The sequence below is a fragment of the Phragmites australis genome, chromosome 18 (genome assembly GCF_958298935.1).
Source record: "Phragmites australis chromosome 18, lpPhrAust1.1, whole genome shotgun sequence".
NCBI classification, from domain to species: Eukaryota; Viridiplantae; Streptophyta; class Magnoliopsida; order Poales; family Poaceae; genus Phragmites; species Phragmites australis.
Genome location: NC_084938.1, coordinates 7732559 through 7756015, shown reverse-complemented (window position 1 = coordinate 7756015; position 23457 = coordinate 7732559). Strand labels below are relative to the sequence as shown.

Genomic DNA, 23457 nt, shown 5'->3' with positions numbered 1-23457 from the left:
ATTGTGGTGCTTCTTTTATGTTTCTAAGCAACAAAATAATATAAAACTTCTTAGTATCTTATTTTTTACTAAGAAAATATAAATAATTAGAAACAAGTTCACTTTATATGTATCCTAAGGAGCGATATCCTTACCAACAACTTCTTAGTATCTTATTTTTTACTAAGAAAATATAAATAGTGAGAAACAAGTTCACTTTATATATATCCTAAGGAGCGATATCCTCATCAACAACGTCAGTAGATTTGTCTTGAAAGATATATTCATTAGCTATAATTTAACATTTTTGATGTATCGGTAAAAACTCTTTCTAAAAACTGAAGTTAACGTCCAAAGCGTCACTTATTGGTGACTGCAGTGTGTACTTAGCTACGGGTAATAGTCCCCTACCAATTTAGCTTGATGGCACGCATCTAATGGTTTACATTCATGTTCTATTTGAAAGGAAGCAATGGAGGTCATGTGGTTAATTTGGTTGTTTGCAAACATGGTCCGGAAAAAAACTACATCAACCTAGTTCCTATTTAAAAGGAAACAATTTGCTTGTTTGGGAACGGTCGGTAAATAAGAAGAAAATCGGTATCTAAATCCGCATCCAAGAGAACTTTAAATCTGGATGATCTAGACATACATCTGTATCTTTAACATCATACTAACGTGGTTTGTTAGAGGGCCTTTGTGTAACTAGTATGGTTGTAAGGTAAGGAGGGTTTGTAAGAAGCTAGGCGAGGTGGTCATGAAAAAAGAATGCTTCGCTTTCACTTGATTGGGCTGGCAACGGCGGGCGCTCGGTCGGCGGGTAGCTGCTGCGACAACGACCGGTGCACGCCCGTGATTGCATTTACGACGACGAACGCGCGGCCAGCTTTGGCGAGGTCAAACTTAACACACGTACGCCGTGCATCCCAGATAGCCCGACGATCGAGCAGCGGATCACGTCGTCGATCACCACAGTTACTAGGCATCAGTCACGACCTCACGATGTTGATCGATGAACTGTACGCTACCCAGCCGTGGCTCGTGATCGGAGATGTCATTCGATCTGCAGATGGGCGGACCGAGGGCATGCAGGTCGATGTACGGGTAGTATATATCGGTGCACGCACGCACGCACGCACGTCAGGTACTAAAGTCGTTGTATATCTGGTCTCTGAGAACTGATTTATTCTAGCGTCAAGGTATATATATACGTACGTACGACGTTGCCGTCCCAATTAGATCATCTCCAGCAGTTACCTCAGATTTTTATCCTTAAAAATACTATTACAGTATCCCTTATTTTTTCATCTCCAACAACTACCCTATTTATTACCTTCTACTACTCTTTTTCTCCTTTTGAACTCACCGTCACCCTCTGTCTACAGTACTACTACAGTGTTGCTGCAGTAGTCCGACGGTGTTTGCCTCGCTCTGGCCCCACTGTCGGTCTCCGTAAACAGGGATGCTACAGTTTACAGCTGCTACAGGAACTCCGCAAATTTACCCACAAGCACTGTAACACTAGGATTTGCAAATTTGAAGGCTCTGTTTTGGCCTTATACGTCGTCGTCATCTTGGAAGATGCGGCCATTGGATGACGCTAGTCTGTCACAACAAGACCTCGATCGAATATGTTGGAGATTTTAAAGCTAACGCGCGTACGCATGCATCTTCCTGACCGATCGAGGCCCGTTTGAACACTGAAACACGAAGCGTGGGCCATCGACCAGCGTAAACTCTGACGTACGGGACCTCACCACTTACCTGACTGCATGCACCATGCAGCGTGCCTCCTTTCTTTCAGGAAGATGACCAGTGGGCCCCCCAGGCCTCAGGCCGGGTCAACACAAGCAAGGCATGACTTCTCCGGGAAGACAGCAGGAGTCGAGATGGAGAAGCTAGCGACGCATTCATGGCACGCCCGGCCGTCCTGTGGCCGTTGCAAGTCGTCAGTGCCGGTGCCTAGTGCCACACCTGGACTACCTGCTCTACCTCTACCTGGCTATACCAGCGGACTCCTGCCTGGCTACAACGTATAGCCAGTGGCTAGCTAGCCAGGTTTGATAGCGACTTGAGCGTGTCCAGATAATACTCGTAATTTGCACAAGCTTGTTGAAGACGCGCTCCCTGAGTCATGGTTACACAAGCTTTTCCGCTTTGGCTTTGCTGTTTCTGAGCTCGGGACCGGTTCAGACCATGACAGTTATCGGGCATCTGTCGCCCTGGCCTACAACTGAACCGAGCTAGCTAGTTGGAGCGCAAGAGCAGCACAACTTAAGATCGTGTGACGGGGAGAATCGACTGAGATTTCTGTGAATTTCAGTTCTCTGACAACGAGACATTTCTGATAATTAAACGATGTCCAAACCAAATTTAAGACGTGGGGGCAGGACTATTAGTCTATCGATCGGTCGATAAGATCGAGTGCAAAGGCAGCACTTAACCAGCTTTTGGATTCAGGGTTAATTGATGTAGAAAAGGTTCAGACTTCAGGGACCCTGTGTGCGTCATCATCAATCCTAAAATTGATGCTTACTTTCGTCGACGAAGGACGTACGCCAGCACGCTATCTCAAATCGAACGTACACATCCCGTTAGCACGCAGGCATCAAGAATTCTGCACGCATCACTTTGTCTCACCCCTCTGTCTCCCCTAGCTATCTACGCGTCTTGTTCCTCCGAGTGGTTAGGCCTCTTCACCACGATGGCATCATGGAAAGGTTGTGTGCTACTACGAACAAATTAAACTGTCAAAGACGTCGAAAATATATATCTAGCTCGCCGTCGGGTCTTCTGGAGTTGGATCTACGGTGCGGTCTGCGGATCTAGCTCGATTTTCTATATATTGCGCTAACTTACATTCTTCAACATTGATCTTTTACTAAACCAGTACGGCATGATCTTAATATGTATATAAAATAACAAATCACATATAAAATGTACAAAAGGTTGCGCACATTTGCCCTTAAAGTTATCGGAGGATTTTTCAAATCTTCCCCTCAACCTTTTATGTCGTTATAATTAGTTAAGGTTGTAATTAATATCTCATTGCAGAAAAAGGAAATTAAAAGAAGAAGGATCACCAAAGTGGTATTGGGCCAAACAAGACATTCACTAGCTAAAAGGGTACAAAAGTGGACACGGACGTGGTTCGGTTGGCTACCATCATCATCATCGCAATTGAAAACTTTATCTAACTTAGTGTGTTGGTTGAGATGAACGGAGACTTGCTTGACGATGGAATGATGGGTTTCTGTTGGGAGTTTGTATGCCCCATTCCTCCAAAAGGATGTTAGGGGACAATGTTGACAATCGGTGGCCTTTTTTTATCATCTAGCTCTCGATCGATGATGAGATAACCCTGAACTTTATTGGTCACTAATTAAGACCATTCAGAGATGTCAAATGGGATAGGTTTTAACTCCTGTGTGAAGGCCTCTTATTGTTATGAAACAAATCTTAATAATCAATTAGATAAAATCAAACACATATAAATCTAACATGTAAGCAATGAAAGAATAAACCGATCTCATTCCCTCTACTCTCAAAATTGTCTTTACAATTTGCATTAGACCATCTCTAATTATATTCCCTTAATTTTATTCTTTTCCGGATTCCTCTTTCCGTTCCTATTTATTTATTTTCTCTCATCTACAGCAGTTTAACTTCGAAAGGAGAAAGTAGAGAGAATCCCGTCATAACAAGAATCGTGAAGAAAAATCCTTTTATAACAAGAATCGTGAAGGGAACTGTTGAAGTACTGAATGGAATGAAAATCCCTCTGTGAAGAGATTCTGCTTCCTAACGGGAATTGGTTGAGAATGATGTTACAACACGTTATCAGCTACTATTACTCTCTGCACTAATCGGCCAATCAATCACAGACCAGAGCAGGATGAAAACCATGTCCTCTTCGGCCATCACCCAGTGACGTCGCGCGGGATCACCATGACCACTACATGGCAACACCAAGGGAGACACGTCGTCTTCGTCTTCACGATCAAGGCGAACACGAAATCGACGATGTCGTCGTCGTCCTCGACGTCATCACAACAGCCCATGGCGGCAAAGGCAGTGGCTGGCCATATCCAGAGCACCAACCCCATGGCAGCCACGCAACAGCCATACGACGGTCGGCACAGCCTGATCCGGCAGCGCCTGTAGCGATGCGCGGATAGGCGGCTGGTGCAGCCCGATCCGCCGGCACGGGGCAAGGCCGGCACAGCTCAAGGCGGCGGCTTTTCTCATGGCGGCGGCAGGCCTGTTCTTCCCACGGGGGAAACGCAGATCCGGCGGCTTCCTCGCCGGCCGTCTTCATGGTGGCGCCCGGCAGCACCCTCTCGGCCAGCGGCGGCAATCCTCCCGCTTGGCGGTGGCCCTCCACGGCGAAGCCCCATCGGGGCGCATGATGCTCGGCCCCTAGACCGAGCGACGGCGAAGCTCCGCCCGAGTGATGATGCCAGCCACCTGCCCGAGCGGCCGGCCGCACTCGACCGGCATGGCGACGACGGTGGCGGCCGTCCGCCCCCAATAACCCCAACCGCTCCTCCTCAGGCCTTATATATATGCCGAGCCAATGGACCAATGGGCCAGAAGGCGAATGGGTCACATGGGCCCAGGAGCCAAATGGGCCGCCAGGCCTGTGGAGTCGCATTTTTGCAGAAAACTCCCTGAATTTCAAAGAGAATGTGCTGTAGCATTGACAAAATTAATAACAGCTCACTGTTGTTTACCTTCAAGTCCTCAGACTTTACATAAATTCTGTTATGCTATATTTATCTTATGTAAATATATATTCTAGACCCTCATGTCATCAGGAATCGCATAATATTATGTATAACTGCATTATATATGTATTACCTCAGAAATACTAAGTAATTTAATATATTTTACAGTTCATTACATTATTTAATTGATTTATTGCAATTATTTATTTATTTTCTGCATTTTTTAAATTATTTAAGCCTCATATTAGCTTAAATAATTTACAGAAAATTATGCAAAATGTACATTAGTGATTAATTTCAATTATATTAGTAAAAATATAAGGTAGTTGTCAGAGGGTGAACTCCTCAAGCAGGGATCCGGAGGGACTCTTTTGAGATTCGGTCGGGGGATGATTCTGAATCCGCCTCATATGTGAAATAAATGGGAATGAATGAGAGGTATGTGGAGTGGATGATCGGATGCAGGAGGAAGTAAATGCTCAGGGGATTTTTAGATAGGTTCGGGCCGTACTGAGCGTAATACCCTACTCCTGTGTGTATGCTATAAATGCTCTGAGAATGTCTCTCTAAGGATCTGCTGTGTTACAAGAATGTTTGTCTAAGTCTAGAGCTTCGTGTTTCTCCCGTCGTCGTCGTCGTCTGGGGTTCGTCGGATGTGCTCTGTCCGATGTGTTCTAAAAACTCCGTCCAAGTCTCTCTCTCCGTCTGATGTGTTCTAAAAACCCGTCCTCTTCTCCGGGGAGCCAGCCCCTCTTTTATACCCATCAGGGCGGGTAGCGTGCCCAGAAAGGATTGGCGCAAGTTCCAAGGCGCCATAAATAGAAAGCAACCATCATGGGCTGCAGCTTGAGGTGACGGGGAGGGTGGAAAACGCGCCCCTGTCCGGTCTTCATCGTCATCATTCCGCTTTTCACCGGGTGCAGCGGGGAGGGCCTGCTAGGCAGCCACCGAGCAGCCCCGCATGCCCGCCCGATCAGAGCGAGTCTGACACGGCAGGGTAGCAGGCGTTACGCCTCGAGCCTTGCGACGTTATCCCGAGATGTGCCGGATGACGCGTGATGTAACCCGCGCATTAAATATCCCCACGCCTCCCTGCCAGACCGTGGCAGGGACTGACAGCAAGCGTGGGGGGAGTGGTTGGAAGTGACAGGCCACACGCTCTCTTAAATGCAGCATCGGGCCTCTCACCAATTGACACCTCACCACCGAGCTCTCGTGGGGACTACCGACGAAGGACTTCTCAGACCCTCGGGGAACTGTGAGTGCTCGGGGACTACTGTTCACAGCCTCGAACACTCTCTCCCGAATATGCCCTCTCTTGGTCCTCAGGGAACTTGGGTGCTCGGGGACCACTTTTCACAGCCCCGAGCACCCTCTCCCGGAACTTGACTGCTCGAGTCCTCAGGTGCTAGGGGACCACTGTTCATGGCCCCGAGCACCCTCTCCCAGAACTGACTTCTCTTGTCATCAGGGAACTCGGGTGCTCGGGGACCACTGTTCATGGCCCCGAGCACCCTCTCCCGGAACTTGGCCTTCTCGGGTCATCGGGGAATTCGGGTACTTGGGAACCACTATTTATGGCCCCGAGCACCCTCTCCCGGGACTTGGTCTTCTCGGACCTCGGGGAGATAATCCCCGAGGGAGGGCGCCACGTGGCACTCTGCTGTCCTAGCCTCGGGACTTGGGGACCCCTGGTTCCCATGTCACCGACAGCAGCCCCTGAGCCCATTGGTAGGCGATGGCCCAGACACTGCGGATGGGACTCTCGTTTTCATCGAGGCCGATCCTAGAACTGATGCCACGTGGCCTGTTCTTGGGCGCTGGTCTCTCTGGCCCAGGCTCTTGGTACGGCCCAAGCGGGGAACCGAAAGGACGCATGTCCTTTCGACTTCCAAGGAGCGTGATAACGAGGCGGGAGGCGCGCGTGGCAACTGCGCGGATCGAGGATAGTGTGCCTGGCAACCGCACGGATTGAGGGAGATTCGCCTGGCACCCGTGTCGATCGAGGGAATGCACTTCGCCGAATGCACCGCGGAAAGCGCCGTTTGAAATCCCCAGGACATAAAAAGGAGAGGGGAGTGAACCGTTGCCCCTTACGCCATTCTTGCAATCATCACCTCTGTCTTCTTCTTCCTTGCGCTCAGGAGCTCTCGCCCTTCCTTCGGCCCACAGTGCACTCTCTCCCTCATCCCTTCCAGCACACTCCCCACCCCCAAAAGATGCCGAGGGTAGGAAGCAGCCGCTGGGACAAGTCGGGCTCCGACAGTGTGCTGCCGGAGTCACGCATCGTGAATGAGGAGGGGGCGGAGAAGGTCCGCAAGCTGATGGTGCACGCCGGCCAGCGGGAGGCATCGGTGGTGACGCCGGCGAGCTTTCCGCCCTCCACGCGCCGGTTGGAGCGGATTGTCATCTTCGTCTCCTTCATCGCCGCCGGGCTGGTGCCGCCCTTCTCCACCTTCTTCCTTCAAGTGCTGGACACCTTTGGCATCCACCTCATCCACCTGAGTCCAAACTTGGTGGTAATCCTGGCCATCTTCGCGCACTTCTACGAGATGTTCGTGGGAGTGCAGCCGTCGGTGGCCCTGTTCCAGCACTTCTTCGTCCTGCGAGCGGCCGGGAAGAAGAGGGGATCCTCCGACGTGGACATCGCCGGCTGCTGTAATTTCCAGCTGCGGGACGGGCTCGGCGAACTCTACATTCCGCAAGTGCTGCGGAACAAATGGGAGGACTGGCGCCGGGATTGGGTCTACGTCGACATCAGCCCCCATGACCGCCTCATGCTACCCGAGACGCCGGCGGAACCCCACAGGCCGACCTGGTAGGCGACCCCCGTGGAGGATAAGCGCATGCGACCGGTGCTGAACCGCATCGACGATATGCGCCGGGCGGGGCTGACTTCGGTGATGGTGGTGGCCGACTACCTGCGCCGCCGTCTGGCGCCTCTGCGGGAGCGGGCCCGCTTCACCTGGATGTACACAGGCCCGAACGACATCACGAGGACCCACATCGGCGCGGATGGGGATCTTGAGGAGGGAGTGCTGGCGACCTTGCTGAAGGTGGTGACCGGCATCGAGGACCTCACCCGGGCGGTCCTGCCCCGAGAGGAGCTGGCTCTCTGCGCGGACCCGGGCCGGGTGGCACTACAAGCGACCTTGCCGGAGTTCGACGCCCAGGGTCTGGTGGAGCGTCCGAGACGCTGGAACCCCGGGACTATACAAATCCCCGGGGTGGACGAAGGGGCAGGTAGCGAGCAGCAAACCGGCGTCAGGGACGCTGCGGGCAGCAGGCAGCAGGCCGGCGGCAAGGATGCCGCAGGCGGCGGGGCAGCGGCCCAAGGGGACAAGGGGAAGCGTCCCCGGTCATACGTGCCCCAGCCATCTTCCTCGTCGTCGCCGTCACCTCCACGGCAACAGCCGGCAGATGGTGGCGCGATGGAGAGTGGCCGGGGCGGCCAATCGTCTGGCGCGGAGTCCAGGACGGAGGCCAGGTCTAGGGCGCGGGAGCTCGAGGACCAGGGCCCGGCTGGCGGCGCAATAGCTGGCGCCCGAACCGACCCGCCACCGAAGGCAGGCTCCAAAGCGGCCCCTCAACAGCCCGAGGGCCAGAGCCCTCCACCGAAGCCGCAGGGCCTCGGCTTCAAAATCCCCGAGTCCCGGTGGCTGTATCGCGGGCCGAAGTACATGTAAGCTCCTTTTCTGTCTCGAGCATGTCTGCCCGGATGTTGGTTTAGGCACCAATATTTTTTGTTTTCAGGCCGCCCAAGGACCCAGCAGGAGGCCAAAGGAAGCTAGAGGGGCCGAGGTCAGCTCCCGCTCCTAGGCCGAGCGCTCCCGCTCCAGGGCCGAGCGCGCCAGCAGGCCCGGAGCCGAGGGCGCCGACCAGCCCTGGGCCGAGGGCAGAGGCCGCTCCCGAGCAGCCAGCGCCGATCGAGCCCGCCCCGAGCATTCTGAGGGCGGAGCGAGTGGCCACGGTGGAGGTGGTTGCGGCTAGGGCGGCGCCGGTGCGGCAGCCTTCGGGGACCCTGAGCGCCTCTACAGAGAGGGCTCACAGGGGACCCAGCCCCCGGCCACCGTCTAGCCAGGCCCCGGAACCCCTCCCGGAGGTGCTCGGAAGCGCTTGGGAGGTTATCGAGCGGCTTAAAGTGGCCGTGGCGGCGGAGCGAGCCGAGCTCGACAAGGAGCGCGTCGCCCTCGTTGAAGAGAGGGGGCGGCTGGAAGAGGTCGGCAAGCTTTTGGAGGCCTGCATCGTCTCGGCCCGTGCAACCTATGAGAAGTCAATGCGTGTGGTGGCCGAGGAGCGGGAGGCGTTGGAGGAGACGCGCGACGAGGCTGTCGCTGCGCAGGAGAAGGCCAGCCGCATGGAGCGGCAGCGACCGAGCGCGTCCAGGCATCCCGGAGGTGGTGGCCGAGCACGTTCTCGCCTGCTACCGCAGCTGAGACCCTACCTTCTCGCTGGAGCCGGTCCAGCAGGGAGTGGTCGAGGCCGAGGAAGCGGTCGCCCGGGAAGCCGTTCGGGACGTTGCCGCTGAGGTGGCGGCGCGCTTTACGCGGGAGCCAACGCCGGAACCGAGCAGCAGCGACGCGCCCTCACCCCCGTCGGAGCTTGTGGATTAGCTTAGATTTTTTGTTTTTTGAATGTTGTAAATATGGGAGTCTAAGGTATTAGCAACAATTTTGTTGCATGTACTATATAGAAGGCTTACACTCAATGTCACTCTTGACATATTTTGATTCACATTTTTTAAATAAGTAGCAAAAATTAGTGCAAAATATTTTCGATGAATATCTTCCATAACATTGATAAAACACAAGGCACTGGAGACTATAACATTGGCTGCAACGATAGTTTCACCCGTTCTTATAGGATGAAATTCATGCTCATAGTAGCAAGTTTCTCGCACACTATTGTAAGGTTTACATCATGTTACTTATCAACATGATGACTCTCTTTAGCGTGTATAACTAGATTTATAACACAGAGTCTATGTTTCGATAGTGATTATCAAATCACATATTCCCTCAAGAATGGAGTCTAAAACATTAGCTGTGACTTTGTCGTCTGTTTTTTTTATGGAAGACTACATGTATATTCAAGAATCATCTTGATTTTAAATTTTGTATAATTACAATATTTTCATGCTATTTAATTTACCATTATGGTAAATTAATTAAATACATGGTTATTTTCTGTAGAAAATGGCTCATATTTTCAACAAAGAATTTAAAGAACTTGTGTTAGATAGTAGCAACTATCTAACCTGAGCTATAGGCGTAAACATCAGTTTAACATCCCAAGTTCAAATTGCAGCAATAACTACACATTGCACCTCAACCTGAAGCCCTAATGGTATTTGAACAAGTTAAATATATTTCCATATGTTTTAGGACATCACCTCCGTCCAGATCTTAAAAAATAAATATCTGATAGAAGAGGATCCATGTGCTCTTTAAAAATTCACTCAAAGAGCGATATGATAAAAAAAAAATGGATGTTATTTTTCTAGAAACAACTCGCGAATGGTCACTCACTCGTTTTCATAACTATAAGTACGGGACATATTATAACTCTATTGTTCATAAAATCTATTCATAATTGTGTTTATGTGATCAACTCGTCTCAGACGTAGATGTAATCGAGAAGACTTTATCCACTTTCTTTCTGGCTAATGGGGTATTGCAACAGCAATACCACACCTAGAAAAATTCAAAGGAAAGTGAAAACTCTACAATAAGCAAAAAAATTTATGGATCTAACAAGGGTAATTGCATTTTCAAGAAAAATAACCACAATGACAACTCGTAAGTTTGTCATAAGTGTGGGTGTATGAACCATTGTACCAAGAAATATCATACCCCTAAATATTTGGTTGATATGTATGTCAGAGTCTGTTGGAAAAGAAAAACAAGTTCAAGATGATAAGTTCAAAGCTCACTTCAATGAACAGCTATACAACAATCTAGCTACAGACTATTCTCAAAATGTTCCTCAAAACGACCAAGTGAATGTCTTGCAGAAGGAGGATAACCCTCGAAACATATATGACATGCTTGTGGAATTCAATTCCCAAGATATGTTTGGAGACCTCAGTTAGTCTCCTAATCATCCTCTAAATGAGATAAGAATACTATTGCGCTACTTGATATTGAATATTGTATATCATTATATACAATAATGCCTCTTAGACATGATAATCAACAAAGTCAGCATTATATGTATTCTATATATGAGTTAAATTCATACCGAATCTTCATTGAATCTTGGAAACAACACACTAGCGATTGACCGGAAGAGAGGAACAAGCAAATCAAGAACACTGCCAAGAGGTAGAACACACGGAAATCAATGAACGAGTGATGCATGTAGAACGTGTCAGGAGCCGTGGAGTCACCAGGACTCCTCCTCGGCGCGCCTGGCGGTGCCGGAGAGCGTGGCGAGCAGGTTGAGGTGGTGGTGGTGGGCTTACGCCATTGGCACGTACACCGCCGCCGCTTGTGCCTCCAACGGCGAGAAGCCCCAGGCCTCCGTCCGCGGTGCCAGCAGTGCCGCCCAGAACGCGGAAGCTGCCGCGGCCGCCACCGCGGTGCTGATGGCGATGTCGCGTTCCTCGCGCGAGCGCATGCCAAGGATGGTTTGCTGGTAGTGGGAGGAGGTGGACGGTGCCAGATCCCGTGGCGGCGAGGATGGAGGGCTCGGCCTGGCGGAGCAGCCACTCGATGGTCTAGCCGTCGGAATTGAGCCCGAGCTCGCGAGTGAGCTGGAACACGCGCACCGCGCACACGATCGGCATGCGCACGCACCGCCCGCGCCCATTCACCTTGCTGTGCCGATCCTTGCCGCCCTACGCCGCCTTCTTGCCCGGCGTCGTGGGGACCACCACGGCGCCGTCAGCTGCCGCTGCGGTCAGGGCCACCATGGACGGGACCGGCAAGGGCTGGTAGATGTGGAACATGGTGGCGGCTGAGGTGGAGACATCGCGGGTGGCCATGGCACATGTCTCTCTCGTCTTGTTCCCCGAGCGCCCTCTCCCGGATATGTCTTTTCTCGGTCCTCGGTGAACTCGGGTACTCGAGGACCACTGTTCATGGCCCTGAGCGCCCTCTCCCGAAACTGTGTCTTCTCGGGTCATCGGGGAACTCGGGTACTCGGGGACCACTGTTCATGGCCGCCCTCTCCTGGAACTTGGTCTTCTCGGATCTCGGGGAGATAGTCCCCGAGGGAAGGTGCCACGTGGCATTCTGCTGTCCTGGCCTCGGGATTCGGGGACCCCTAGTTCCCATGTCACCGACAATATCCTCATCCAAAACTATGTGATCACATAATCTCAACTTTGAAAAAATCATGTGAACTTGAGAGTTGTAATCTATCATAGACTTAAATTCCTAAAAATGAAGTAGGGGCCATTTGTATTGAGTTTCAAACATGATTATTGCTTTTTGTTTATCATATCTCTCTTTGAGAGAGTTCCAAAGAGCGAGTGGATTTTCCTCCATGACATACTCAGTTTTGAGATCCAGATGAAGGTTATGCCATAAAAGAAATGCAATATTGCATATTTAGAATGCTCAGGAATAGGTTTGACATTCTCTTGTGGTGGATTTATGGTGGCAATGTACTTTGGGACAATAAAATTGATTTTGACATCTTGTGCCCAGGCTAAATAATTTGTGCCATCCAATGCAAGTTCTATGAATTCCTTCTTGGAAATGTTACCCATGTCCTACATAAAATGGCAATGCATTAATTTATTAAGAGAATAAATTAAATGTAAATGCTGTAATTGAGCAAAAATGCTAGTCAAAATATGTCAATAATGACAATAGATGTAGATCTTCAATATAAGACATGCGATTAATCGCTGCTAATATTTTGGACACCATTCCTGATGGAATAGGTGACACTATAGTCATAGTAAAAAATATAGACTATGTACTATAAATATTGGATAGACACGATGAATATAATCACTAATATGGTGTAAGTCTCAAAGTAGTGGGCCAGATAACTTGCTGCTACGAACATGGAGTTTGTCAATTAAGATGGATGACACTACAGTAGTAGCCAATGTCATAGACTCCAGTACCTTGTCCTATGCCAGCATCATAGAAAATAGTCATCTAATTGATAAGAATTTAAAATAATTTTCTAAGAATTATTTAAGTTGATGCTTAAATAAGTAAATACGAAAAATATTATTCTATCTAATAATTTGCAATAAAAATTGCATGAAACAAATAAGAATATGTAAAGAATTGCAATATATTGAATAACACGACGTATCACTGAGGTAATACAAGTACAATACAATAATACACAAATTCATACCATTATTAAAAACTGTTAAACAAAAGGAATACAACATAATTGATATTATATTAAAGGCAAACACGTGATTCGACTAAACCCTTAGTTTTTTAAATACCGGCCCTGGGTTGAATTCAGCCCAAACGGTTCATTGGTCGATTCGGCTCATCATTCAGTCCACCCCATTTGGCCGTCGGTGGCGGTGGATAAAAGGCATGGGGGGACTCCCCCCTGCACCCTTCTCTCTAGTGGTGTCGCCGCTGCCATCACCTCCACCTCCCTCGTTGGATCTAGTGCGCGAGCTATGGACCATCATAGGTGGTATGCTCGCTAGTGAGGCCTAGAGCCGCTGGATCCTAGGTTGCTGATCTAGCAAGTCAGAGGTGCTATTCCCTCGGAGGAGGTCAGAATGGTGAGGATCACCACCTTGGGAGGGAGCCCTGGTGGGGCAGAGTCTTTGGTGGATGCCGGCTCCAAGGAGTCTTTGGACGTGAGGCGATGGGAGAGACGCGCCAAAGGCACCTTTGTCATGCCGACCACATCAGCTCTGATGCTAAAGGTGAAGGAAGGTAGAGAGGTGTCCGGGGCAACGGTGTTGAAGGGGAAGATGGCGGGGACAGAGCAGAGGTTGATGTCATCAAAGTGATGGGGAGCACCAAGTGCCGCTCATGCCACCATGGTGGTTGCATCCTCGTCAGATGCAGCGAGTTTGCTATTGCTAGGGGTCATAGCATGGCCAAGAGGATCATCGTCATCTTGGGAACATGTAGGCATCGAGCATGACGACGGTGAGGAATGTGGCACAGAGGGCCATGCTGATGATTGAGATGGTGCAGATGACGGCGCCAGTGGGGTCGTGTGAGAGGGAACACTAGGAGAACAACAATGGTGAGGGACATGGGGATTAAAGGTATGCCCTGATCCATCCCTTATGCTATGTCGCCTCGAAGTTCTTGCCCTTCCTCTGTTCTATTATGTTCTTCTCCTTCATCAGTTTCCTCTATGTTCTTGGCCTTCTTCTTGGAATGGAGAGCAAGAGTACTGATAACGTGTTGAAAGTAATTGAGATAGCAGAATTCGAGTAGAGAGAATAGAATTCATTATCTATTTCATTAATTTAGCATGTTTATATACAAGATGGATAGGTACCGTTAGGGAGACACTCTCTCCCCCAACGAACATCAACACAATCGCTATTGGCGGTTAGGAGGAGGACAATCAATTCGAAACACTTTTTGTGAGTGAGCTAGTTCCCATCTAGTACTTCAGTATTGTGGTTTGAGAAACCCCTTATCTGTTATACTGAGCTCGTTCTTTTGGGCCCCCAAATGCGATCGAAAAATGAACTCTGTTGTTTTGGCCCATGGGTTGGATGGGCCGAACAGCGCGATGACTTCGATCTCTCGAGGTAACACAGGGAGCTAAAGATTTTGAGATGCTCCTCACAAAGCAAAAAGAGTCTCTGAGATGCTGCCAGTGCCATTTCCAAATCCTTGTTAAATTATACCGACTTTTACTATCATACAAACTGAGCTGAATGCTTGTGCTATGCTACAAATATAAAAGAATCATGTCACCTGGCATGAGTCGAGCCATAGTTGTTGGACGTGCCACCGCCCACCGTTGAGCACTTGTCTACTTCGCGATGCCGAGACATACTCCGCCTTGTGAGCAAGGTAGCATCACACCTCCACCATTGGTGGTGCTTGCTCAACTTCATGTCTTAGACCATCTCTAGCAGACTAGCTAAATTTCACCCTTTATATTTCTATTTAGCTATCCACTTCAAAAGATTCTCTCTCTATATTTCTACACACTCTAGAAAACTAGCCAAATCTCACGCTCCATATCCCATTTACTTATATTTTATTCGTAACAGCTAGTTTTTTCAAAGGCTAGTTTTTTTTTTGCAACGGCTATATTTCTCCTCTATATATGCGTAGCGCACACAAAACACTAAAATTTCTCATGTAACTTAGGATTTTCAATAATTTTAGAAATTAGTAAATTAGTTTATATGAATATTCATGAATTTTCCATGATATTGGGAATTAAAGTTATGCCCTAAAAATTCAAGCGAAGTACAAAAATAGTCAAATTTGGAAAATTCTCATTTAAAATATGTAAGAGATTTTTAGTTGGAACTAGTTAAAGTGGGTTCTGTGTTATTTATTTTATGAGTACAAAAATCGGTGTGATTTTAGAAGTTCTAGAAGTTCACATTTTGAATTTATAAAAAAAGGGAGAAGGAGTGAAATTTTGAAGTATTTGGCTAACTTGCTATGGGCGGACATGCCAGGAACTAGGAACAGTGTGGGCATGGAGGCAGGCAGAGATGGCGAGCCGCACATGCCAAACAAATTTGGCGACCGTCTCCCGCTAGATGCCAGTCTACAATCATGGCCAGTCCATTGGCTACTCTGCTAGAGCTGTTTTTTTTTACAGGAGATGGTCATATAATCTTCTTATAACTCTATTTAAAAAAGGGTATACCATATACCTCGTAGTGATTGTAGTTCAATTGATCATATCACCTCTCTGTCAAGGCGGAAGCTACGAGTTCAAGCTCCGTCAGTTCCAAACTAGAGTTTAATAAATGGATAAATTCATCGATCTTTTTTTCATCAATCTTTTTCCTGAAACAAGGGGAAGAGAAGGCAAGATCAAATATCTATGTGTACCTCACTTGACTTTTTTATTTCACGTTTCTCAGTAAAAAGAGAGTAATATAGGATTGATAAAGAAAAACGTACATATAATATATTTATATATGATTAGTATAATTTAGAATATTATATCTTACTTTTTAGATTGAGAGTTGGATGGCCACCGGAGATGCTCTTAGGCCATCTCAGGAGTAACTGTATCTTGACTTTAAAACACTGTACTGACTGTTTTTCATCATTTTTACTGAACCGAGCAGCGGTATCTTTTTCTAGCGGCTTCGGTATCAGGATCAAAAGTGTTGCGAAGAGATAAATGGGAGAAATAAATTTACTAACTAATGTAGCGATCTGCAATACTGTGCATAGCGTATGCACGTGGGTCTGAGGGGAGTAGGAGAGTAATAAAAGGGAGGAAATAAGGTAGCTGTTGGAAATAAAAAAAATAAGGAATACTATAATAGTGATATAGGGGATGAATCTTTAGAGTATCTACTGGAGATGATCTTCATTCCCTTTCTGATTCTCTTCTCCATTCCTAATTTCTTTATTTTCTCTCAACTCCAACAGCTTTCCTTCGATAGGAATCGTGAAGGGAAATAAGAAAAAATTCCATCCTAAAAAAAATAGCTTTAAAAATTCTTTCGTGATAAAAACCGTAAAGAAAAATCCTTAAAACACTGAAAGAAGTCTATTTCCGACGGAAGAAACGATTCGCCTTAGTCTTACAATGCCAACCGCCTTCACCTTGCCGATGCGACTTTTCGTGTCACAACACTCTGGGAAAATCGGAGAACCCAGCAGCGGCCTGCCGGGCCCACCACCAATCCAGATCCGACTAAAATACAAAAATAGACAACATACGTCAGCGTATTTGCGAAAATAGACAACATATCGGCGTATTTGTAAATCTAGCACCTGTATTCGGCACCTTAAAATCCAAAAACTCAATTTTGGTACCTCAAACTCCGAAAATACGCCGGGCCCACTGATTTCGACACCTGAAGTGCCGAATACAACACTGTTCACCGTATTCGGTACCTCAAATACCAAAAACGCTATGTATTCGGCACCGAATACGGCTCTGCAGTGCGCGCTCCAGAGAAGCTAGCAAGCTACAGTAGAAGGAAGAAAGTAGTTAAAAATTCATGTTTTTTATTTAACTCACGATTTTATTTAGAGTATAAAAATAGTCTAAAAATTCTAAACATTTTCATGAGCAAAATAGAGGTCACTAGCAATCCATTTTAATTGGTTTGATCCAAAAAGCATGAGCCAATATTTAATTAAAATTCTCTAAATAAACTAACTTTTATAAATTCTATTAATTTTTAATGCTCAAATAAATTCTTAAAAATCTAGAAAAAATCACTAATATTATTATAATGTGATGTAATAATTTATAAAAATGTCTCCAACCCTATGTTATTTGGTGACTCCTTTATAATGATCCATTTATATGCATTCTTATCATTTCATATGATATTCTCTTTTTAATTCAATGTGAAGTTGATATTAGTACATCAAATAACATAGGGTTGAAAATATTTTTATAAATTAGTACATCACATTAGAAGAATATTAGTGATTTTTTCTAGATTTTTGAGAATTTATTTGAGACATTAATAATTGCTAGAATTTATAAAAGTTAGCTTATTTAGAGAATTTTAATTAAATATTGGCTCATGCTTTTTTATCAAACCAGTTAAAACGGATTGCTAGTGACCTCTATTTTACTCATGAAAACGTTTAGAATTTTTAGACTATTTTTATACTCCCAAATAAAATCGTGAGTTAAATAAAAAACATGAATTTTTAACTACTTTCTTCGTATTCGGCAGGTGAGGTGCCGAATACAGCTTTCGGCATCTCACTTACCAAATACATAGCGTTTTTGGTATTTGAGGTGTCGAATACGGTGAACAGTATCATATTCGGCACTTCAGTGCCGAAATCATTGGGCCCGACGCATTTTCGGAGTTTGAGTACCAAAATTGAGTTTTCGGATTTTAAGGTGTCGAATACAGATGCTAGATTTACAAATACGTCAATATATTATCTATTTTCACAAATACGTCGACAAATATTATCTATTTTTATATTTTTTCCATCCAGATCCCTCTACACCTCTAAATCCCCAATTCCCCATCCATTTCTCTCTCTCTCTCCGGAACCCCGAAACCACAATCTCTCTCTCCTCACTCTAGAGCTAGGGTTCCATGGCGGGCGCCGGCATCCACCCGTATCACCAGCAGTGGCCTCCCGCGGCGGGCGCGCCGCCCCCGCCCGGGGCCCCGGCGGCCACCGCTGTCCCGCCGCCTCCCCCCGTGCCCGGCGCTGCCGCAGCCGACGAGGTCCGCACCATCTTCATCACGGGGCTCCCCGTCGACGTCAAGGAGCGGGAGCTCCACAACCTGCTGCGCTGGCTCCCGGGCTTCGAGGCCTCCCAGATCAACTTCAAGGGCGACCAGCCCATGGGATTCGCGCTCTTCTCTTCCGCGCACCACGCCGTCGCCGCCAAGGCCGCGCTCCAGGTTTGGCTCGGCTCGGCTCGGTTCGCTTCGGGTTTATTGTATTATCTCGGTGGCGAGGTAGGGATTGGATGGATGTGATGTGACACGAGGCGTTCGTCATCTGCAGGATCTGGTGTTCGATGCGGAGAGCAAGGCAGCTCTGCACACCGAGATGGCCAAGAAGAACCTCTTCGTCAAGAGAGGTGCGACTCTGCCTACTCATCGTGCGCATGTTCTCCTTGCTGCCGCAGCGCAAGTAGTATACATCATCTAAGGGAAATTTGGACCTGATAGAGAGTGCTAATTTGTCATAGCATTACATTGTTGTTGTGGGGGTAGAGGGAGCACCAAAAACATGTCTTGATTGGTGAGGGTGGCTTCCCGTTGCTGTGGTGTTGAGCTTTTGGTTGGTTCGAAATTTGATGGGAGCAACTTGTGATGTTGGGTACGTTGAGGTGGGGGAGAAAATGTGAACTGTAACCAGAAAACTTTGGCCCATGATATGTTTGCTTTCCTTCATAGATAGATAAACCTTTCTAATAACAATCAACGTGGGAAAGGTGACATTTTTTGTTGGGTTTCCATGCTCATTTTGATATCTTGATAAACCTAAGTAGATAGAGAAATTCTACCAATCCTCGACAAGCTTTGCAGTGCACTTTTTAATTTCATTGGAAATTGTTCCAGCCGTCAGTTATATGTTGTGATATAAGTATATGCAACATAAAACAATGTCTAGTATGAGATTCGTGTTGCCAGAAATTTGTGCTGGGTGCAAAACACTCTGGTTTGATCTTAGTTTATTCCTTCCATTCTTATTTATAACCTAATGAATAGTTTGATACTTTGGTTACTACATTGCTCGCATGTTTATTATGTGTTGAAAGATTGAACCTATTTTAGGTGTGGGAGCTGATGCAAATGCTGTGGACCAAAGTAAACGCTTGCGAACTGGTGGAGACTATACTCATTCTCCTTATGCTCCTCCTCCGTTTCATCCACCCCCATCAGCTGTTTCCATGTGGGGAACTGCAGGGTAAATTGTTTATTCATTTTGCTCCTGCACTCAATCATGCATCAAAGGACTTACCATTCTTCTTGGGTATTATTCAGTTATATCACAGCTCCGCCTCCCTACAACCCCTATGCTGCCTATCCAGTGCCCCCGGTAGCCATGACTTCACCTTCTCCTGTACCAGGTCCAACTGCCTATGCTCCTGTGCAGGTAATTTGGGGGTCATGTTGTCTCAATTTAAAATGAAAGGTTGGGCTATTTAGTTTATCATGGGTCATGACTTTGTTTTGAACCTAGTCTTAAAAAAGCCCAGTTCCTCTCTGAATGACAACTTGCTTTTCCTAGGAGATAGGGATCGTGTACCTACACCACCATACAATATTCAGCTGCGGTCCCAATACTCTTGCCATCTCCATTTGGTTATATTTAGTTCTGTAAACTTTTAATGCAAGTCATTATAGTTTTACTTTTCCGAAAGCTCTGCACTCTGGTACTCAACTACCTTCACTCATACTGATCGCTGACATTGGTTGGGATTCTGGATAAAACTTGAGAACAAGGAACCGAATGGATAATTCCATGAAGTTGGACTTATGATATAATTTAGCATAGCCTTTAGATTTCCTATCCATCATGCCAAGAAATATTTACTTATTATCACGTCACTTACAGTCTAGCACATTCATTCCAACTAATGAGATGGACTGTCAACGAACTAAACTCTATTGACTACTCCCTCGTACTCATAAGTTTTCTGTACATTAGCATGTAAGCATATTACGTCTTGTTTGTCACAAAATCTTCACATTTGGATGAAATGAGATTGATTAGTTTTGTTGCTTGAATATTGTATTTTCCTTTTCATGATCTCGGTTTGTTACTTTAAAAGCTATTATAAAGGGCAAATATTTGCTGCAGTATTTTATGTAATATAGTTGAGAGTGTATCTTCAGCCTACAGTGATTGTTGCTTCATGGACAATTTAAGCTATAATTTCTGATAAAATATTTTAATTTACTTTTTGCAGAACACAAAAGATAATCCTCCCTGCAACACCCTTTTCATTGGTAATCTCGGTGAAACTGTAGTCGAAGAGGAATTGCGAAGTCTCTTCAGTGTGTAAGAATCCACACCTTAAACAGAAACATTATAAAATTGGATACGATTTTTGCCTACTGGGTGTATAGCTGCAGCATATTTCGGTTCTGGTTGTTAAATCATATCTGTTTTTCCTCGATATCCTTCCAGGCAACCTGGTTACAAACAAATGAAATTATTGCGTCAAGACAGGAACACTGTGTGTTTTATTGAATTTGAGGTAAGTAGCAAAACTTCTTAATTGTATTGTTAGCATGGCACCACCTTTGTTTCCTACTCTTATATGTCTGAACACCTGCTCTTTTTCCAGGATGTGAATGCTGCTACAGCTGTACACCATACTTTGCAGGGTGCTGTTATTCCCAGTTCCGGTCGCGGTGGAATGCGTATTCAATATCCTTTATTTGTTGAAGACTGTTTTGTTTCTTAAATCTTCAGTTTGATAATCTCTTCATATTAACAGTCCACAGTTATGTTTATACTTATGCTTAGTTATTTCTTAGATTTCTTAGATGTGTACTTTCCAGTTACTTGACTCTAGTGTAGATGTGTAGTTTATATCGACCTTTTGGCACTCCTTAACATCTTGAACGTTTTCGAAGAATCCCTTTGGGCGAAGGAAGGATTCAGCTGGTGGCTTTGTGGGAATTCTGAATGGAGCTCCTGCAAATTGATCCTGCCTGAGGGGATGTATCTTGAACTTTATCATGGCATCATGGATTTCATACTACATCCTATTTATTATCTGCATTCTTCTGCTAAATGCCCTGTTTCTCATGTGTGACATTAACATCTTCATATGGTGGAGTTTCTGGGACATGATCATCATCCTCATTAGGTGGTGTTTCTGGAACATGATCATCATCCTCATTAGGTGGTGTTTCTGGAACATGATCATCATCTGGTAGACATTGCATTGTCACCAATACCATCGTTGCTGCTGTTTGACTTCTTTATATTTGTAGTTCGCGAAGGCCATCCGGAATGTCTCCTAGGTGTGCATTTGGCATTTGTCGTGGATAATTGTAGTATTATGTAGTTCCCTGTATGCAGTTGCAATACTTCATGTGTTCATGTCATTGTCACTTTGCAATCTGGACATGTTTGTAATAGCTAAAGTGACTTTTCTGGCTTACTAACAATTCGGGAAGCTGGGATGAATCATACCATCATGTCATGGCATGTTCATGAGGGAAGGACAGTTGATAGACATGGCATGGCATACTCATTCAATGAATTCTGGAGCATTGCCTTACCCCAGGAAGCATGCAATCATCCATTCCTGATTAACTAGTTAATTTGCTTAGTATTGTTTTTCCCTCCAGGCTGAGAGGCTAACAGTGACCACAAAATTGAAAATTGCTGCAAGCCTTTTTTCCCTTTTTCTGCAGCAGATGGTGAAACACCTAGGTGTGGCAGCAGTTCAGGTAAGGCAACCTCAATGATGCTGACGAGAGGTAAGTGAGCGCATGGAGGTTCTACGGAGATGTTTTCAAGTTTGGCATAACCATGCTATGAGTGATACTGCAGCAGCTTTACTCAACTCAGGAGTTCCACTGTATCAGTTGATTGTTTCTTACTGACTTGGTTGATTTTCTCCACAAAGTGTGAATGTAGAAAAGTGAATTTGCTATTGAGAACGTTTGTGGGTCTGTCTCTATACCTGCGTCTGCATATGCTTGTTTGCTATGGCAGTAGAGTCAACTTTGAGAAAATTTGAGCTAACTTCAATTCCTTACCAAAAATGACGCAGTTGGGTACAACTTAGCAAAGCTGATCCATTGTTATGATGGCCTGAATGGGCTGAGCTTATGGCTTGCACTGCTGCGTTCCAGTCGTTGGCCTTGCCGAGCACGAACCAACGATGTGGAAGTGAGGAGCAACGATGGGAATCCTTGGGAAATGAGATCGACGTGTTGGACTTGTATCAGGGTACGCGCATGTATATTCATGAGGTTGATAATGCAATCCGTTTCGTCTGTAGTACTGGCGGATTCCCATGCTCTGTTTTCGCCGGTTGGTCATGGAGCTATCAAGTACCGAGCCTCCTACGCGGCGGACAACCTCTGTCATTTTCATCTCCCCGGTCGAGCAGGACCAAGGCGATTCTCTTATGCTTTCATGGGGACTTAGTCGATGAGTCCCATGTACAATGAGAGTCAATAATAAAATTAACGAGGTTCTTAATTGAGTAGGTAGCTGCAACCTGCAAATTACACCTCCTATAAACTAGTAGATCGGTCTAACGTCCAAGGAGAGCCTTAATTAAGGAAAAAAGCTTGGTCGAGTCCCCAAAAAAATGAAGTATATACATAGTAAGTACACACTTGCATTAGAAGCATACTCAACTTGCATGTAACAATGAAGTGGACTTGGACGAGTCAAAAACAAAGATAGTCAAGGAAACAACCTGTTGCCTCCAAGACAGCCTTGCAAACCGGTTGTGATCATTGCATACCTGCTTCAGAGCAAGGCATGCCCAATCTATATTGTCTAGCATACACTCTTACCAGCGGTAAATTCATGGTAACCTTGATATGCATATACACAGATCTCTTTACCACACGATATCAGTCAAAGTCAAGATGAGATTCGAACCACACTTATGATAGCTCAACCATTCACTCATTTTTATAGTAGATTACTAAATTGTGATTAACTCTTTAATTATATTGGTATGGCTATGTACTTTCTTAATCCAACCACATCGAGATATCTCTCCTGTTATATAAGAGGGGCAAATTCCATATGGATTGCTCACATCCTGTGACATGTTTCTTACACTACGTGAAAAAAGTTCATTAGTGACGTGCGATAACTATCATTAGTGATGGGTCATGTACCCATCACTCTGAATGCGTCACTAATGAGAGGTTATTAGTGACGAGTGATGGTTATGACTCGTTATTAATGACTGAATATTAGTGACGGGTCGTAATCTTGACACGTCAAATGACTGATTAACGTTTTTCGTGTTTTTTTACACGAAAAAAGTCAAAAAAAATTCACCGGAGCCATCCCCACGTAGGCCCATCGCATATGCCCACAAGCCATACTATTTTTCACACTGTTTCCAGTCTGTGTTATGTGGGAATCGAAGCTGCGATCTCCCCCTCACGTGTGTAGCACTCTTACCACCTCACCTATCACGTACTTATGAT

At 46.1% G+C, this 23457-nt stretch overlaps 2 protein-coding genes and 1 pseudogene across 4 annotated transcripts; 2 read left to right on the top strand and 1 right to left on the bottom strand.

Annotated features, from left to right (window-relative positions):
- Positions 1-6925: 6925 nt before the first annotated feature.
- Positions 6926-10797, top strand: LOC133898515 (uncharacterized). Its single transcript, XM_062339239.1, has 5 exons — positions 6926-7018; positions 7277-7411; positions 7880-8388; positions 8460-9103; positions 10589-10797. The coding sequence occupies exons 1-5, from the start codon at positions 6926-6928 to the stop codon at positions 10795-10797; spliced, it is 1590 nt and encodes a 529-aa protein (XP_062195223.1).
- A 293-nt stretch (positions 10798-11090) lies between these two features.
- On the bottom strand, positions 11091-11691 carry LOC133898514 (transcription factor PCF1-like; annotated as a pseudogene).
- Positions 11692-17795: 6104 nt separating this feature from the next.
- Positions 17796-21956, top strand: LOC133898948 (uncharacterized). Of its 3 annotated transcripts, none has more exons than XR_009906287.1 (9): positions 17796-18204; positions 18311-18386; positions 19087-19219; positions 19297-19408; positions 20226-20317; positions 20447-20516; positions 20607-20689; positions 20889-21134; positions 21262-21956. XR_009906287.1 is itself a non-coding variant. In XM_062339782.1 (8 exons), the coding sequence occupies exons 1-8, from the start codon at positions 17890-17892 to the stop codon at positions 20968-20970; spliced, it is 963 nt and encodes a 320-aa protein (XP_062195766.1). In that variant the 5' UTR covers positions 17796-17889; the 3' UTR covers positions 20971-21956. The 3 variants fall into 3 exon arrangements, 1 of the variants encoding a protein (XP_062195766.1); XR_009906286.1 differs by having other exon boundaries at positions 21171-21956; XM_062339782.1 differs by having other exon boundaries at positions 20889-21956.
- The last annotated feature ends 1501 nt before the right edge of the window (positions 21957-23457 follow it).

Excerpts from the sequence above, each read along its gene's own strand:
- LOC133898948 (XM_062339782.1), top strand. The coding sequence starts at position 17,890 with ATGGCGGGCGCCGGCATCCACCCGTATCACCAGCAGTGGCCTCCCGCG. Across the intron at positions 18,387-19,086 it reads GAACCTCTTCGTCAAGAGAG|GTGTGGGAGCTGATGCAAAT; the intron begins GTGCGACTCTGC and ends AACCTATTTTAG. Across the intron at positions 19,409-20,225 it reads CTGCCTATGCTCCTGTGCAG|AACACAAAAGATAATCCTCC; the intron begins GTAATTTGGGGG and ends TACTTTTTGCAG.
- LOC133898515 (XM_062339239.1), top strand. The coding sequence starts at position 6,926 with ATGCCGAGGGTAGGAAGCAGCCGCTGGGACAAGTCGGGCTCCGACAGT. Across the intron at positions 7,019-7,276 it reads ATGAGGAGGGGGCGGAGAAG|CCGTCGGTGGCCCTGTTCCA; the intron begins GTCCGCAAGCTG and ends GTGGGAGTGCAG. Across the intron at positions 9,104-10,588 it reads CGCGTCCAGGCATCCCGGAG|AGTCTGTTGGAAAAGAAAAA; the intron begins GTGGTGGCCGAG and ends TATGTATGTCAG.